The following is a 15,443-nucleotide window of genomic DNA, read 5'->3' as shown; positions in this document are numbered from 1 at the left end:
TAAAGGGATTGACATATAAAGTGTCAATGTTGTTGAGAGCTCATGAAAATACTGTAAGCTCTTGCAAGATGAGGGAAGCACTCATCAACCTGAGTTCAAGTATAAAGTATAAAGTTAAAACATAGGATTATTCAGACTCTTTCCTTAGGACGAAGCTCTAAAACACTTAACAAACTCATCCTTTAATCAAAAATTTTAAGTTAAAATGTTAAAAGAAATGGGACTGCTAGATAAATCATTACTCAGGTGTGTGTTTTCAGATGTTAAGTAATGAGGTAATTTTCAGAATGACTGAGGCTATGTGTAGCAATATCATCAATGAAATCTGGAGTGCCATCAGGACAAGAAGCAAAAAGCACCATAGGTTTATAAAGGCCTGCAGAATACACAGGATAACCCAAAAGTTCCAAGATATAAATGAATGTGTTTTTCAGGGAATGTGTGACATCATTTAATGTGTAAGGTTAGTATGACTTTTATTTGCTTCTATCGTGGTTTAAAGGCCAACTTACACAAGTTATGTGCATTACATCAACTGGCTAAGTAATACAGTATGATTTATTTTATAAAGAGACCTTTGTGATTTGTATTAGAAAGCTTTTACTTTGAAATGCTGACATTTCATCCATTCCCTTTATAACTCCCAATTATCCTACAATATCCATTATTTCATTCTGCTTAATGAAAGGACTATTTTCTCACTGCAAGACTCACAACAGCTTTTGTCCCTACCGAGAGAATATTTTAGAAACAGCACAATGCACTTCCACAAAAGATTTCTTGCAAAATGACCTCTTAATCCCTGGAAAAAAATGTTTTTACACATGCCCTTTCTAGCACCACTATGCCGAAGCACAAAACCACACCATGAATCCTGGGGACTGTCATTTGGAATGGCCCCTGTGCAGGGCACGCACATTCACAAAGGCTGTTTTGAAACCATTCCCTCTTCTTCTTACGAGATTTATAGGAGGACCTGCCAGTGATGGACTGAACCTCACCTTCCAATGGCTTGGGTAGAAAATGAGCTGCTGGTTTTGTTTTCTTCACTCTGTTTCCTTTCATGACCTGCCCTTCTTTGTTCAGCCCCAAGAACCAGGCCCTCCCGGACTCCTGTTGTCTGTAGAGCATGGATGAGTAGATTACATAATAATTTTCAAAAACAGATTCCTTGAATTTGCACTCCGGTGTAAAAAGTTCCTGTGGGAGGAAAAGTAAATGTTAAATGATATCTCTAAAGTGCGGCGTCTGTTTTGTTAACTTACAAATACCTCTTGATAAGTTTAATATACGACTTATGATAAGGTTCTGCTTTGAGACCAGGAGATCTGTCTTCCTCTAGATGACCTCCAGGTGAAGTTATTTCGCATCCCGTGGATGCCTCTGTTTTCCCATCTGTGCAACAGGGATAGTATATTTTCAAAGTAGAGGGGAAGCGGCACAGGCATAAAACCATTACTTAAAATACAGGCATAATTATTATTGTGCGTATTTTTCTGATAAGATATCCTTTTAAAGATTAAGAAAGTCTATGCAAAAATAGCATTAATGAGAAAACAGTTGTTCCCTTTTAACATACTAAAAGCAACAAACTCCCTCTGTGGTTTATAACAACTAATATTTGATGCTTAAAAATGCTGCCACCAGCATATTAAAATATATATAATTTCCTAGAGTCCGCATGGCCTGAAACACCACAGGAAAACACTATTTTGATGTACAAATTTCCATACAAAGAAAAATAATTCCTACTGACACCCTCAGCATTCATCCCAAAACTGGAATGCTTTTCAGAAGTCACATTCAGTAACAGAGCAGTTGTCCTAAACTCTTTACTAAGGTTAACCTAAGCACAAACTTCTGTAGCCCGGTAGCCAAATAATAATTTAAATATATATATATTTTTTAATAACACAATTAACAGTAACAAAATAAACAGTGTGAACATATATTGAGACAGAGTTTACCAAAATCCTTTGAAAAAACCCAGCAAGTTAATAAGCAAATAAAATTACATTTAAAATATCACGAGAAAATAATTCTGTGTGAATGTGATTTTCTGGCTTTGGACCCATCTGCTGAAACCTGTGGAAGATATAAGACATAAAAGGAGGTGGTAGATGTGGGAAAGTGGAAAGTCGCTTGCTAAGCTTTCAGAGGACAAAGTTCTCAGCCCTGAAACCTCTTTTTTATATTTCCTTCAGTTATCTTTCCCAAGAAGTAAAAATCTGGAAATGTCATATATTTTCACTTCTCCATTCACAGTAATTTTCTTTTTTTTTTTTTTTTCTTTCATTTCTTTTTGCTCCTGGCCCCATGCAGTACTGAGTTAACACACAGCAGGTAACATGTTTTCAGGGTCTCCATGCCATCCCCAGCTGCCTATATAGTGTAAGAACTTCACAGCTGTTTCTGTCACAGGTTTCCTTTCTGGAAATCAAAGTCCTTGAAGGCACAGTTCCCCATACCAGAAACCACAGATGAAGTACGTTTCCGAATCTGCACTAACTGTCATTTAGTGCATAACCAAGTTCTCCTAATGTTATGTATTTGTATTGCCATGGCTTAAGTTACCACCTGTAAGCAAAGCTGTCTTAACAGATACCAGGCGTATGATTAGCTTTCTCAATTATGAAGTAACTTTTAACCTCAAATAAAAAGAACAAGTGTATTTTATCCAGCAACAGACTAAAAGCAGTTGCTGCAGCAGCTGGGAAATAATTTGTGAACCTGCCCTAAAATAGGTTGCTTTGTCTCTGTGAGCAAGTACACTTAGTGTCCATAGGTCACACTCATTTACAGGATGCAAAAAAAATATTCTTTGACGTGTGCAATGGCCATCTTTTTGCACTACCACTTCTTTGCCACCTATGGGCACAGCTGTATTTACATACACATGCAGAAACAGAAATACAGTCTGTACTACAGGGGTGGAAAACTAAGGAGAGGAAATACCTTAACTGCACCTTCCCCTTTGCCACGGGGCTTTTTCTCTCTCTGTTCCAAGCCTTTAAGACATCTGTTGTTTGTGTTACTCTCTTTTCTCCTCCACTGATTTCAAATCACAGTAGGGCTCAAGGAGACTCAAAATAAAACCAGAAGGCAGGGTGTCATGCTAGAGGGAATGCCTGTTAAAGCCTAGTGCAAGCATTTACATGCGAGTCATGTTCCTCGGCTGTTGAAACAGCAGATGCTAATCAGGCAATGACTACACAGCTCTCCTTATTACCTGCTTCGCTGCAAGTGCTACCCCCTGTGTTCCCCACGAACTTTTACTTCCTTGTAAAGCTCAATTACCATAAACACTACTTCTTAGCCAATGCCTCTTTTTGCTATAAACAAAAAGCTGTTTGTCATTCCATGCTCCTCCGTACTAGAGATGGTTGGCTGCCCGGAAACACAGTTTGTGTGTTTTCCCAAACAATATCCATTACGATACTGAACCAAGATTCCTTCAAATCATATTCCACCTCTGAATCAGACCTGGATGTTTCTCATTTCTTTGGCACATACGGTAGTGTTTCTGACAGTCCACAGCATATGAAGCAGCAGGTATTTACTTTACTGAGTCAAAAAACTGTATGTCAATACAAATACTTGGCTACTCCTAGATGCAGACTGATAGACTGGACAAACTGGCATCATTATTATTTTTTAGTTATGAAAAGCATAGTAATAACCTGCTAATTTGTTTTGGCATACGAGAAAGAGCCAAACCTCAATACTGTATTCTGTCCGAAAGTACTACAGCTGTCCTACTCCAGACGCCTGGGTAGCGTAACAGCTTTGGATAGCTTTGCATTCACTCAGTATATTAGGATGCAATTCTGCCTGGCATAAACTCTGAATCAAAAAGTCACTTAAATATATGTTACATTAAAGCAAGCTAATAGTTCCACCAATGTGGAGAGTATTCATGAATGAAAATTAGGCACCCGACGATGACTATGCTGAACTGCAACCACCAGTTGCTCTGAGGAAAGAATTACTCAGAAAGGGCTTCTGAAATGGGCACCTTCCCTGGGGCTCAGGTGGAAACTGAATATTTCTAAGTTAAGAGTGATGTCTAAAGCCTTGCCTCAGACACCATCTCAGCTGGCTGAAAAGCTGTAAGCACCTATATTTTCTCCGGTAAAGCAGCCATGACACCTAAAATGCTGTTTCTGCGTGTACCTAGGCCAAATCTAGATCTGTATATCTAAGACTTAACCCAGTAGTAACTCTCAGAAAATTACTAATGTGCTAACAGCACCGACTTTAAAAAAAATCATCCACAGCTGACCTTATTCGAATCCGTTGCTTGGAGGGAAAGGCAGTACAATGTCATTTTATGGAGAAACTCAATGATGAGGGCACTCCCCTAGGCTACCTGCCTATCTGTATCCAACCTGAAGGAATCCAAATCTGCATCTGACTGACGTGAATCATTTAGATCTTCCCTGCAAGAATGACTTTTTGGGTTTTGATCCCAGGACAGTCTTTACATTTTGTATTAGGAAGTGAATGAATAAATTGCAAAACCAGACATGACTTGCAAACAAGAACTTGTGCTCAGGATTTCTCTTCCAAGGTCAGTGCCCAGATTTAACCTGTAGTCTTATATAAAAGGTGGTTTTCTCCTGTCAAAGCAACATTTGAAAAATAAAGTATATACCAGCTGTCAATTTCCAAAACCCCAGGAATGGGTTTTGGCTGTAAACTGCAGTCTGATACAGCTTCCTGGGTCCTAGAGAAGTGAAGGATATATTAAATTGCACCTTGCTGAGAAGAATTTTCACTTGGATATTTTCGCCAGCTTCCCATCAAGCTTTTGCTTGATGTGAATCCTATTTGGAGATGTTTTAATTCTCCTGGTTGCTGTAGCATTAGTAAGTATCACAACACACAGGTTGTGGATTCAACCTCTTGGAATCAAAAAGTTCTGTCACTGGAGAGTTCTTAGTTTTGGGGTCCACACCAGTGTTGCCAAAACTCAGCATTGTAGTGTTACATCATAATAGTGGAGCCTTAGCTCATGGAGTCATGTGGTGGAATCTACTTTCACTTAAGAATGAAATACAAATGAAATAAAGAAAGAAGAGCCATTATCCACCTCTCAAACTTAGGAGTGCCTGAATGAAGGAGCTCAGGTTACCTGTGTTGTCAACATGGAGATACAAGGATTGTTGAAAAGCAATTCAGATGACAACTGAGATGAATTCCCTACCAAATAACGTCTTTCTGTCAATCAGAGGCTGAAGTCTGACATGATTTATGGTTGGATTTGATGATCTTAAAGGTCTTTTCCAACCTAAATGATTCTATGATTCTAAATGACTCTATGATGAAGCTAGGCCTCCATGCTAATCAGTAGTATGGCACACTAGCAAAAGGCTACAGTTCAAAATCAAAGTACAGCAAACTTTACTGCCCTACAAATCATGGAGTAAATGAAAATATTTGAATGAGTTATCAGATTAACTTCCAATTGCTGGGCTTTCACAATTTAGTCTGTTCAATTTAGATAGCTTTAATAAAGTTGCACATATCCATTTGTAACCATGGTCTTTCACTTAAAATAATCCTCACAAAACATAGAGTTTTTCTACTACAGCTCCCAGAAATATGAAATAATTATGCAGCTATGGACAAGACACCTATGCTGCAAACCACAGAGTTGCAAAGTAAAACCTAGCATGACAACACAGTTAGCCATAGAGCTTCTAGATATTGTTTAAAAATTACATGAACACCTGCAATTTTAAACTATACCTCTGTTCAGTAAATCAATCAATAATGAATTGTTAGGGCTGAAAAAAAAATTAACCTTCCACCACACACCATTAGGGAGAGCATAAGACCATGGCTCTACCACAGTCATCAAAACAGGCAGGTCCAAGGACAAAGGCTCCTACAAAAGTGCCTGTCTTCTACTCCTGGCCCTTCAAGCCTCTATACATTTGGTTTTTATTCTGAAATATAGGAAAGGAGGGTATCATTCTATTTACAGCTCACAGAAGTGATATAGCTAGCAGTCAGCCTCTTGAATTGTAGCCAGCAGCAAATAAGAAGGCAGTGGATTCCGCTGGAGATGGGCACAACGGGACTTGTTCATCACACCAGGCAGCAAAAGCCCAGCTGCAGGCTGAACTAGCTACAGCTTCTCCATGATGCCAAGCAGAAAACACAACTGCAAGACAAACTCAAAGAGACTGCCAGGCGAGGAACAGTTAGTCTAATCAAGCACAGTAAAAAAAACGGATTACTGATCCCTTTCAGAACTCAAGACCAGTTGAAAATAATCCTGGTTTAATACTATTTATTATTTGCACGTAGAAGTCCAGGTCATGGAAGAGGACCCCAGTGCTTTGGAAGTACAGACCAACTGGAGTCTGCCTGATGTGAACACCTTTCAATCCTAATAGAGCTTGATATACGGTCTAGAAAAACCCAAAACGTCCAAGCAATGATATCGGCATGCTAGTAGCTGGTTATTGAACATTTTTGTAGGAATGATGACAAAGGATTTTTAAGGAGAGACTGAAGAAAGGACAACACTAGCTCTGTGGAGGCTTATGGGAGACTTCTGTGAAGCGAGAAAAGCAACATAGAGTCAGCTCAGAGGTATTTTGGGGGTTAGAGGCTAGCAACATAGGAATCAAAAGAAGGAAGTAACATTTTAATAGTGGATAGAAAGGTTGGAAATGACTCATGAAGAAGGGCCTTAAAACTGAAGAGAGGCAGTGTGTGTTTAATGAGAAGGTATTCTAAAGAGAAGAGAAACGCAGTTAAAATAATGAAGCTGGGAAATTAACTTTGTGGCCGACTTCTGAACGGAGATCGTGGGGGTGGCACTGTATTTCTCGGTGCAGGAGGGGAGGATGCTGGAGTAATTGAGGTGTGAAATGATGAGATCCCAGAAAACAGCTGCAGCGTAGCAAGGTCAAAAGGCCATATCATAGACATATTTATGCAGCAAGATCTGTAAGAGCTGGAGGCTTCACCTGCACATGAGAACTGGAAAATAGCTAAATTGATATTTCTCTGACTTCATAGAATCATAGAATCGTCAAGGTTGGAAAAGACCCTTAAGATCATCGAGTCCAACCGTCAACCTATCACTGCCAAGTCCATCTATACCATGTCTTCAAGCACTGTATCTATCCGTTCTTTAAATACCTCCAGGGATGGAGACTCAACCACCTCCCTGGGCAGCCTGGTCCAATGCTTGACCACCCTCTCGGTGAAGAAGTTTTTCCTAATGTCTAACCTAAACCTCCCCTGGCGCAGCTTGAGGCTGTTTCCTCTTGTCCTGTCATTTGTTACTAGGGAGAAGAGGCCGACCCCCACCTCGCTACAGCCTCCTTTCAGGTAGTTGTAGAGAGCAATAAGGTCTCCCCTCAGCCTCCTTTTCTCCAGGCTAAACAACCACAGCTCCCCCAGCTGCTCCTCATAAGACTTGTGCTCCAGACCCTTCACCAGCTTCGCTGCCCTCCTCTGGACACACTCCAGCACCTCCATGTCCTTGTAGTGAGGGGCCCAAAACTGAACACAGTACTCGAGGTGCGGCCTCACCAGTGCCAAGTACAGGGGCACTATCACCTCCCTGGTCCTGCTGGCCACACTATTCTTGATACAGGCTAGGATGCCATTGGTCCTCTTGGCCACCTGGGCACACTGCTGGCTCATGTTGATCCAGCTGTCAACCAACACTCCCAGGTCCTTTTCAGCCAGGCAGCTCTCCAGCCACTCCTCCCCCAGCCTGTAGCGTTGCATGGGGTTGTTGTGACCCAAGTGCAGGACCCGGCACTTAGCCTTGTTGAATCTCATGCAGTTGGCCCCGGTCCATCGATCCAGTCTGTCCAGGTCCCTCTGCAGGGCCTTCCTGCCCTCCAGCAGATCAACACTTCCACCCAACTTGGTGCCATCTGCAAACTTACTGAGGGTGCACTCGATCCCCTCATCCAGATCATCAATGAAGATATTGAACAGGACTGGCCCCACTACTGAGCCCTGGGGAACACCACTCGTGACCGGCCGCCAACTGGATTTGGCTCCATTCACCACCGCTGTCTGGGCTCGGCCGTCCAGCCAGTTTTTAACCCAGCGCAGAGTGCACCCAAGCCGTGTGCAGCCAGCTTCTCCAGGAGAATGCTGTGGGAGACAGTGTCAAAGCCCTTACTAAAGTCCAAGTAGACAACATCCACAGCCTTCCCCTCATCCACTAAGCGGGTCACCTTGTCATAGAAGGAGACCAGGTTAGTGAAACAGGATTTGCCTTTCATAAACCCGTGCTGGCTGGGCCTGATCCCTCGGTTGTCCCGCACTTGCTGCATAATGGCACTCAAGATGACCTGCTCCATGACCTTTCCTGGCACCGAGGACAGGCTGACAGGCCTGTAGTTCCCAGGATCCTCCTTCCGACCCTTCTTGTAGAGGGGTGTCACGTTTGCTAGCTTCCAGTCATCCGGGATCTCCCCGGTTGACCAGGACTGCTGATAAATAACGGACATAAATAACTTGCTGCACATTGAATTAGATGAGTTAGACTACCTTCTTACAGTATACCTATTTGACAAATGCTGGTGTAAGAGAACAAAAAAGAATTACTCAAGAATTCCCACCCGTAGCACCAAATTTTTCCAACTCTTAAGCTGGCCAAAAGGCTACAGTTCAAAATGATCTTGTTCAAGAGTTCCTCTTCAAATTGCAGAAAACCCAGCAACACACGGTTAGGTACTTCATGGATTAAAGAGAGATTGATATTACGTTTCCTGTATGTTCAGAAGACATTTAGCTGATCTGGGCCTAAAAGGCCCCTAAAACAAACATAGTTTTTAAACATAAAAACAAGAACACACAAAGTTGGCACTGTTTTCTATGTGCAAACTGGCTGAGTAAGATACCGAGGAACAGGAGGCTTTAGCTGCCATATTACAAACCTTGCAGTGACTTTACTAACAAAGCTTCAAAATAAAAAGCAGTAATAGCTGAACTTACCAATCCTACAGACGCCCCATGAAAGCAGCAAATGCTCAGAAGTCTGTTCATATACTTTCCACAGTCTTCAAACAGAAAATTTCCTTAATAGACTACAACAGTCAGGGAACACCAACACTGGCTCTCCAGAGCTAGTGTTATTTCTGTTCTCTTTCTGTTCTGTTATGTTCCTAACACATGTACTTAAAAAATAAAACCAAAAACCAATCAAAAAAACCCCCACAGGACTTGATATAATGCAGATAAAAAACCAGGGATGATTCTTGCTGGTTAAAGAATCACTGAGAGTGCAGTAAGGATGTCAGCGTGTAAAAGCTAAACTTTTAGCTATAATCCCTTTCTCTCATTTTTTACTTTTTAAAAGACCCAAAGATGTGACTATCACTGCTTGTAAAGAAACAAAACACAACTTTTGAGTAAATTTAGGCAAAAGTAAATGTAAATCAATGCTCTTGCAAATATTAGCACTTAACTGGGATTCTAATTAGCAGGGAAATGTCTGGTAATATTAATAATGTAGCAATTCTTTTATTCATGTACATTCCTGAGTACCTAAAATAAGGTCATGAATAAAAGCCACATAGCATACAGAAAGACAAACTAACAAAAAATAGCTTGGACAGATTTCTGTGTTTAAGATGGTATTGATCACAGTCCAAATTTGGCTTCATTTTCTGTCCAGATTGAAACAGAACATAAACCAGCTTGGATGACAAAAACTTCCTTGTTTCATAAGAGAAAGGTTGCTTTGCTTACAACTAGCAGCTATGGTCATATTAAACTATAATTGATTAAAGGCAATAACATTTTGTATGGAAAGCAGTGCACATATGATCACTTCCATAAACTTACCATTTGCAAGAATAAATAATGATGTCAGATAAAAGCATATTTTAAATAATAACTTCAAGAATGATCCCAAATTACTACTTATATACACTAGCCAGGAGAAGTCCTATATATCTTTCTCTTCATCCACATAGAAGTTAGTATTATATCCCAAGCAGTGCTCAGGTATTTATGTTCTTTTGATGGATACCTACAATTCAGTCATCAACTCAGTGGGACATGGCTGAATAGAACAAAATTTCCTTGATATAAGCGTTTCTGATATATGTTATTTAAGGTTGTACAGTTCGACTCCAAAAGTGAACTAATGTTTTTGAAATGAGGCCCGTCATGCAGATCTGAATCATGACTCTCACATTAGGAGTGAGCGAATCAAGGTTGTTTAAATTCAAAAACATACAGAAGAAGGTTTGGGGGAGCAGCCTGGAAAAGGTTACTAATTTTTAAAACTGTCTTTATGGCATTTATGTGCCAAAACTAGAATATTTCAACAAACATTCAAGAAAAGAACTGCTGAAAAAGTGTTGCCTCACCTGAATAAATAAAGCAAAATGAATTTTAGAAATAGTAGCAATAAGCCAAATTCATAACTATGGGTTTCGAATGGGCTGCAGCCCACCGGCAGCCATCACACATTACAGCATGTGGTCAAGTATAATATCCTCCTTCCTCCCCACAGACATATAAAGGAGGGTGAGGTTATTTTTCTGCCTCAGTCCCGCTCTGAACTTTCACAGAAATGCGTATTTTTCGGCTTGAGTACATCCTTGGCTTTAAAGGAAATGCAGCCAGAATCCTTGTACCAGTGAAATGAGATATTCTTTCTCCAAGAGCACAATCTCCTTCCCACCTAATCCTCAGCACACAGCTTCCCTTAAGATTTAAATTTGCAGTAAAAATCTGCGTTAAGGCTTCAGCTTAAACACCAACTATAACTCCTTCCTGTATCAACACAGAAAGACATCTTTTATCTCCTGTACAGCATCTGTGATTAAAGAAAACCAGTATCAATAAGAAAGGCACACGCCCCAAGGCATGACTAAGAGAAATTGTGTGTGTGGTAGGGAATATTTTCTTCCACTACTGTTATGGGGTGTTTTGGAGAAGAACGTGAGTAAACCAGCCTATCTTTCCTGGTCGCTTCCACTCAGAATAGCCATAATTCATCAGCTTGTAGACAGCACCAGGTTCTCAGCTAGAAAAGGTCAGTGCCAAGGGAAAAATGGGACAGCACTAAATTAAGAGACTGAAAGGAAGGATTTAACAACATAGCTGAAGAAACAAACCACGGTGGGCTGGGGAAGAAATTCTCATCCAGTCGCCCATCAATCCACCGTTCTGTCCCTGGATGAATAATGCAGGAGGAATACAGAGTGCTCTCAGATATAGACCAAACCTTTCCAAATGACAGCAGAATTTTTGACACAATTTTATCCAGACACTTACAGTCATTACTGTAGACAACCTTCTGTAATCCAAATGCCTCAAATAATATAAACTATCAAGAAAAGAGGCAAATAGTTATTAAAATGACCAAGTACCCCAAAAGAACCAAGGAGGATGACTTTCTTACCATTTACCACTAATGAAATCTCTGCTCCTCTGCAATACACTGAAATGTTGGATAAAGAAAACTGATTCCAGTTTTTGCCACTGCATGACTGGTATGTTAGCATTAATTAGCTACTATTATGCAATGTCAGATGGGATGGTATATTTTCATATATATAGTGTTGTTACATAGTATTTGCAGACCTCCCTGAGTATGATAGTATGACACGTCTGTAACTATCTACAAATGCAAAAGTAAAAATAAATAGATGCAAATTCAGAGGTATTTTGTAAGGTATACTTTAGACTCTTTCAGTTCTACATGTTCCTTCCAAAAAATGTGTGAATTTATGAAAGTTTTAAATGGGTGCCATTTACAAGCTGAGAAGCTAGAAAAAGTTGCAAAAACACTCAAGTTATAAGAAGTAGCCTACTTTAGTGTACTCTTTTTTTATTTCTTTTTTCTTTACAGTTGTGAGCTTGTTTTTCTGCTTGCAGCCTTCTTTTATGACCTCTCAGTGCATGAATTATACCACCTAAAGTTTTTACTTAAGTCTTGTAATACAGCAAATACATATTTTAGAAGAAAAACAGCAATTCTTTGCTTCCTTCAGTGTGCATCTTTTTGCTCAGCTTTGTCCTTCAGCCACGGTAGCAATGCTGTAAATATTCAACAGGTTTTTCCCATTTCCTTCCAAAGCAGCTTTCACATATCAAGACAAAGGGACCTAAATCTGTTCTCTGTTCTCCTTCCTCCTCTCCTTCTCCAATGAGAAGGTAGAAAACGATAGGCGTCAAATCTTAAAGATGGCCAAAACCTGACAGGCTGACAGACTCTTAAATATTCTGTACTGTCTCCTGTTATGCATTTTCATTCTTTCATAGGGATGGATGTCTACAGCATTGTTTCACTTAAACATAAAAAGTCAATGCACATATGATGGGACAGCCAATGGAGTGCTGCCCCCCACATAATGTCTGTCCAGAAAAGGTAACACAGGAGCAAAGTTGCCTGTCCTGAAATTAATGAATATAAACAAAAATTCTAAATTTCTTGTTAGTATTTTGAAATGCAAGTGCAGAAAATATTTTTATATATATATATATCTCATGCAAATAGTAATTTTCACTAAAAAAGCCTATTTTCACTTAATATATTTCAGTTCATCCAGAGATCTAAAAATATTTTCCTGTTATAATTTAATTTTCACAGCATCTATATAACTGTTACTTCAAGTATCCATTATTAGAAGAATCTTAAAATACAGAGATTCACACCCAAACATTCAAAAGCTGTATAGTGAATCAATACCAAAGACAAAAGAAAATCCACTCTGTCTCCTGTTTTAACTAAACAATTAATAGGGTATAAAATGTCAGCCACTGAAAGGTATTTTTGGAATGGCATCACACTGTTAACCAGTCAGAAGTGGCAAAAGGAAGCAAGTCAGACATTTTTGCATATATCATTATATGTTAAAAAAGCAGAAACTTAATGTATCTCATGCAACTCCTAACACACCCTCAGCAGTAATGCTTGTTTTTGTTATCGGTGGGTAACAGAAGGATGATTATAGGTACATCCTGATGCTCAGATAAAGTTCCTCTTTTAGCAATGAGCTTATAAAGGTTGATTATGAACAATGTGAATATATAGAAGTCTGGCAAAGCCCATAAAAGTATAAAAATCAGAGTGGTAGCAAAGGATTAGGGCTTTTTATTTGCCTCAGTGTTACAATATACATTGCAGAACTGAAAAAAATGTTTGGAAATAGTTTTACCAAATAGCGTTCATCATAACAACAATAAACAAAGTAAGATTTTTATCCGTAGCTGCTGGCAATTTAATGATAATCAATGCCGCTACTTGCTCAAGGTGTGAGAAATCTGACAATTTCCCACAAAAATCAGTTAGCCCCTTGCTCTCAAGCCTCTACCTAACTCATTGTCTATTATAGCATATTCCTATAGCTGTCCTGTGGAAAGTCAAAACTTAATATTGCATGAATAAAAACATATTGATCCTAGAGCAACTTCAATCTATTAATGAACAATCCTGATGAATAATGAGATGTACAAATATCCAACTTTTAGCCCTTCTAATCTGCACCTGAGGAATGCAGACTGCAAAAAAAAAAAAAATCAATTTTTTTTTTGGCATCTACAGTACTCTAATGGGAGGACTAAGTCCTCTATATTCTCTTACTTTCCAGCAGAATTCATTATACCATACCACACACACAGCAGTTTTTGTAAAGAGGCTCAGCTGTGGTGAATGCATTTCAAAGAAACCAATGAGGTTTTACTCAAGATTATGGTTGCTTTTACAACTGCTTGGAAGTGAATATACATCACCTACGTTCCTGAGAAATGGAGGATCTTCCTCTTTGCCAACATGGCATTAAAAATGCATTATCTATTGACTTGAGTGGCTAATTGCAAAGATAAACTGAGCTAGAAAACATATATTACTATTGAACTGTGTATAAAAACAATTGGAGGCATAGGATCAGGGTCAAAACTACAGCCTACTCAAAAGAGTAAGTTGATCTGTAACCCACCTTCAACTGGCAAAGGAAACACAATCAATACACATACTAAGGTGTTCCCTACTACATCATCTGTGAGAAGCAGGAGCAAACTGCTGAATGCAAGGAAAAGACTGTTTTAAGGTCTTACAAACAGCCTACTGACTTCTAAAGCAAAAAGCATGGAGGTGAAAATACCAGGTATTTTGATTTCCAAGTCCATTGGAAGCACAATTCTTCACTGGTTCACCAAAGCTGAGGACAGTTTTTCATATCGTTCTTTCACAAGGAAGGTATGCATCAAGCCACACACACAAATGCTGAACTGCCAGGGATAATTCAGAAAGGCTGGAAACAGGCTGAACTTCAGTCAATGACTTGGTTACCCCCAGCTGATACGTGGTGATGGCCTCTGAAATTACCTTGATCTCAGCTGCCTTTTCAGAGTGCAATTACTTTACCTGTGGCTTATAAGCACTAATTTATTATTTAGTCCTTGGCTCTGTAGACCCCAGTGGTCCTTGATAACTCACGTAACTTTCCTCTTACACCTTTTTTCATTGCTTATAATTTACCTGAAGAGCTTTGGGGTTGTTTCCTGTATTAAAACTCCTGTTTTCTCCTTAGCCATGGCTGTGAGCCTATGCTCGAGACTGTACCTATTCCTTGTGGCTAGAATGTCCTTCTCACCCTTCGTGCCCACATGCTGGCTCCAGCTCTGGCCCAGGGCTTTTCCACAAGCAGGGAACTTCAGACGAGAGGATGCACGCACGCGCTCATACTCTCATCCTCTCACCCTACAAACTTATTCTGAACTTCAGCATTGTGGCCAAAGGCAATGGAGATACATCCCTAGATTACCTGCCCACGGAATAAGTTCACCACAATTTCTGTACTTGGTGTTCAGATGATATCCCTTCCTGTTATTCCTCCCCACTGGTTCTTTTATATTCTTTTTTGTTAATTTGCATTTACATGGCTGTCTTCTTTTCTGTACATGCCCAGGTCTCACAGACATTAAGAAAACCCACCAAAGCAAAATAAAACAAAAGAAAGTAACAGAATCAAAAAAGATCTAGCAAGTTCATTATTTTGAGAGAAGCTTGGAGCGGAAAAAAGGAAAAAAAATCTCAGCAAGGAAAAGAAAAGAAAAAGGTGTCCCACCACTAGACCATGCCTTAATTCCTCCAAGTTCCTTGTAATTACTTTTCCTAGATACGCAAACTAATTCATTGACTGCTGTCCCATTGTCGAGCACTGGCTACGCTTTTGTAAGATTGTGCCACCTTACTGACAAAGTTGTGGGATTTTTTGTATTTGTTGATCTAGTTTCCATTTTTCTTGTCCATTTCCTTCAAGTCTTTCAAGAACCTTTTGAACTGTATTTTCTCTTTCGTTCTCCCGCAATAATCAAACCATCAGCATATTCAAAATGTTGCTGCAGGCCATATGAACTCCTTTTTCCCGAGAATGTCACAATGATTGTATGCCTGTTTCCATGCCCACATATGCTGAGGAATGTATCTCTTTACTTTG

General features: G+C 39.7%; 1 protein-coding gene across 7 annotated transcripts in view; it reads right to left on the bottom strand.

Moving 5' to 3' along the window:
• The window catches only part of FGF14 (fibroblast growth factor 14), a 415,933-nt gene that overhangs the window by 8,442 nt on the left and 392,048 nt on the right, over positions 1 to 15,443 (bottom strand). For all 7 annotated transcript variants that reach the window (XM_009470248.2, XM_087757508.1, XM_087757513.1 and 4 more), the window contains one exon: positions 1,002 to 1,200. In XM_009470248.2, the coding sequence (XP_009468523.1) occupies positions 1,002 to 1,200 (199 nt within the window). The remainder of the gene's footprint in view (positions 1 to 1,001; positions 1,201 to 15,443) is intronic.

The sequence above is a fragment of the Nipponia nippon genome, unplaced genomic scaffold, assembly GCF_047370975.1.
Source record: "Nipponia nippon isolate SJK-2023a ecotype South Korea unplaced genomic scaffold, ASM4737097v1 scaffold_2, whole genome shotgun sequence".
NCBI lineage: Eukaryota > Metazoa > Chordata > Aves > Pelecaniformes > Threskiornithidae > Nipponia > Nipponia nippon.
Note: the sequence above shows the minus strand (reverse complement) of the source record. Positions and strands in the feature narration are given on the sequence as shown.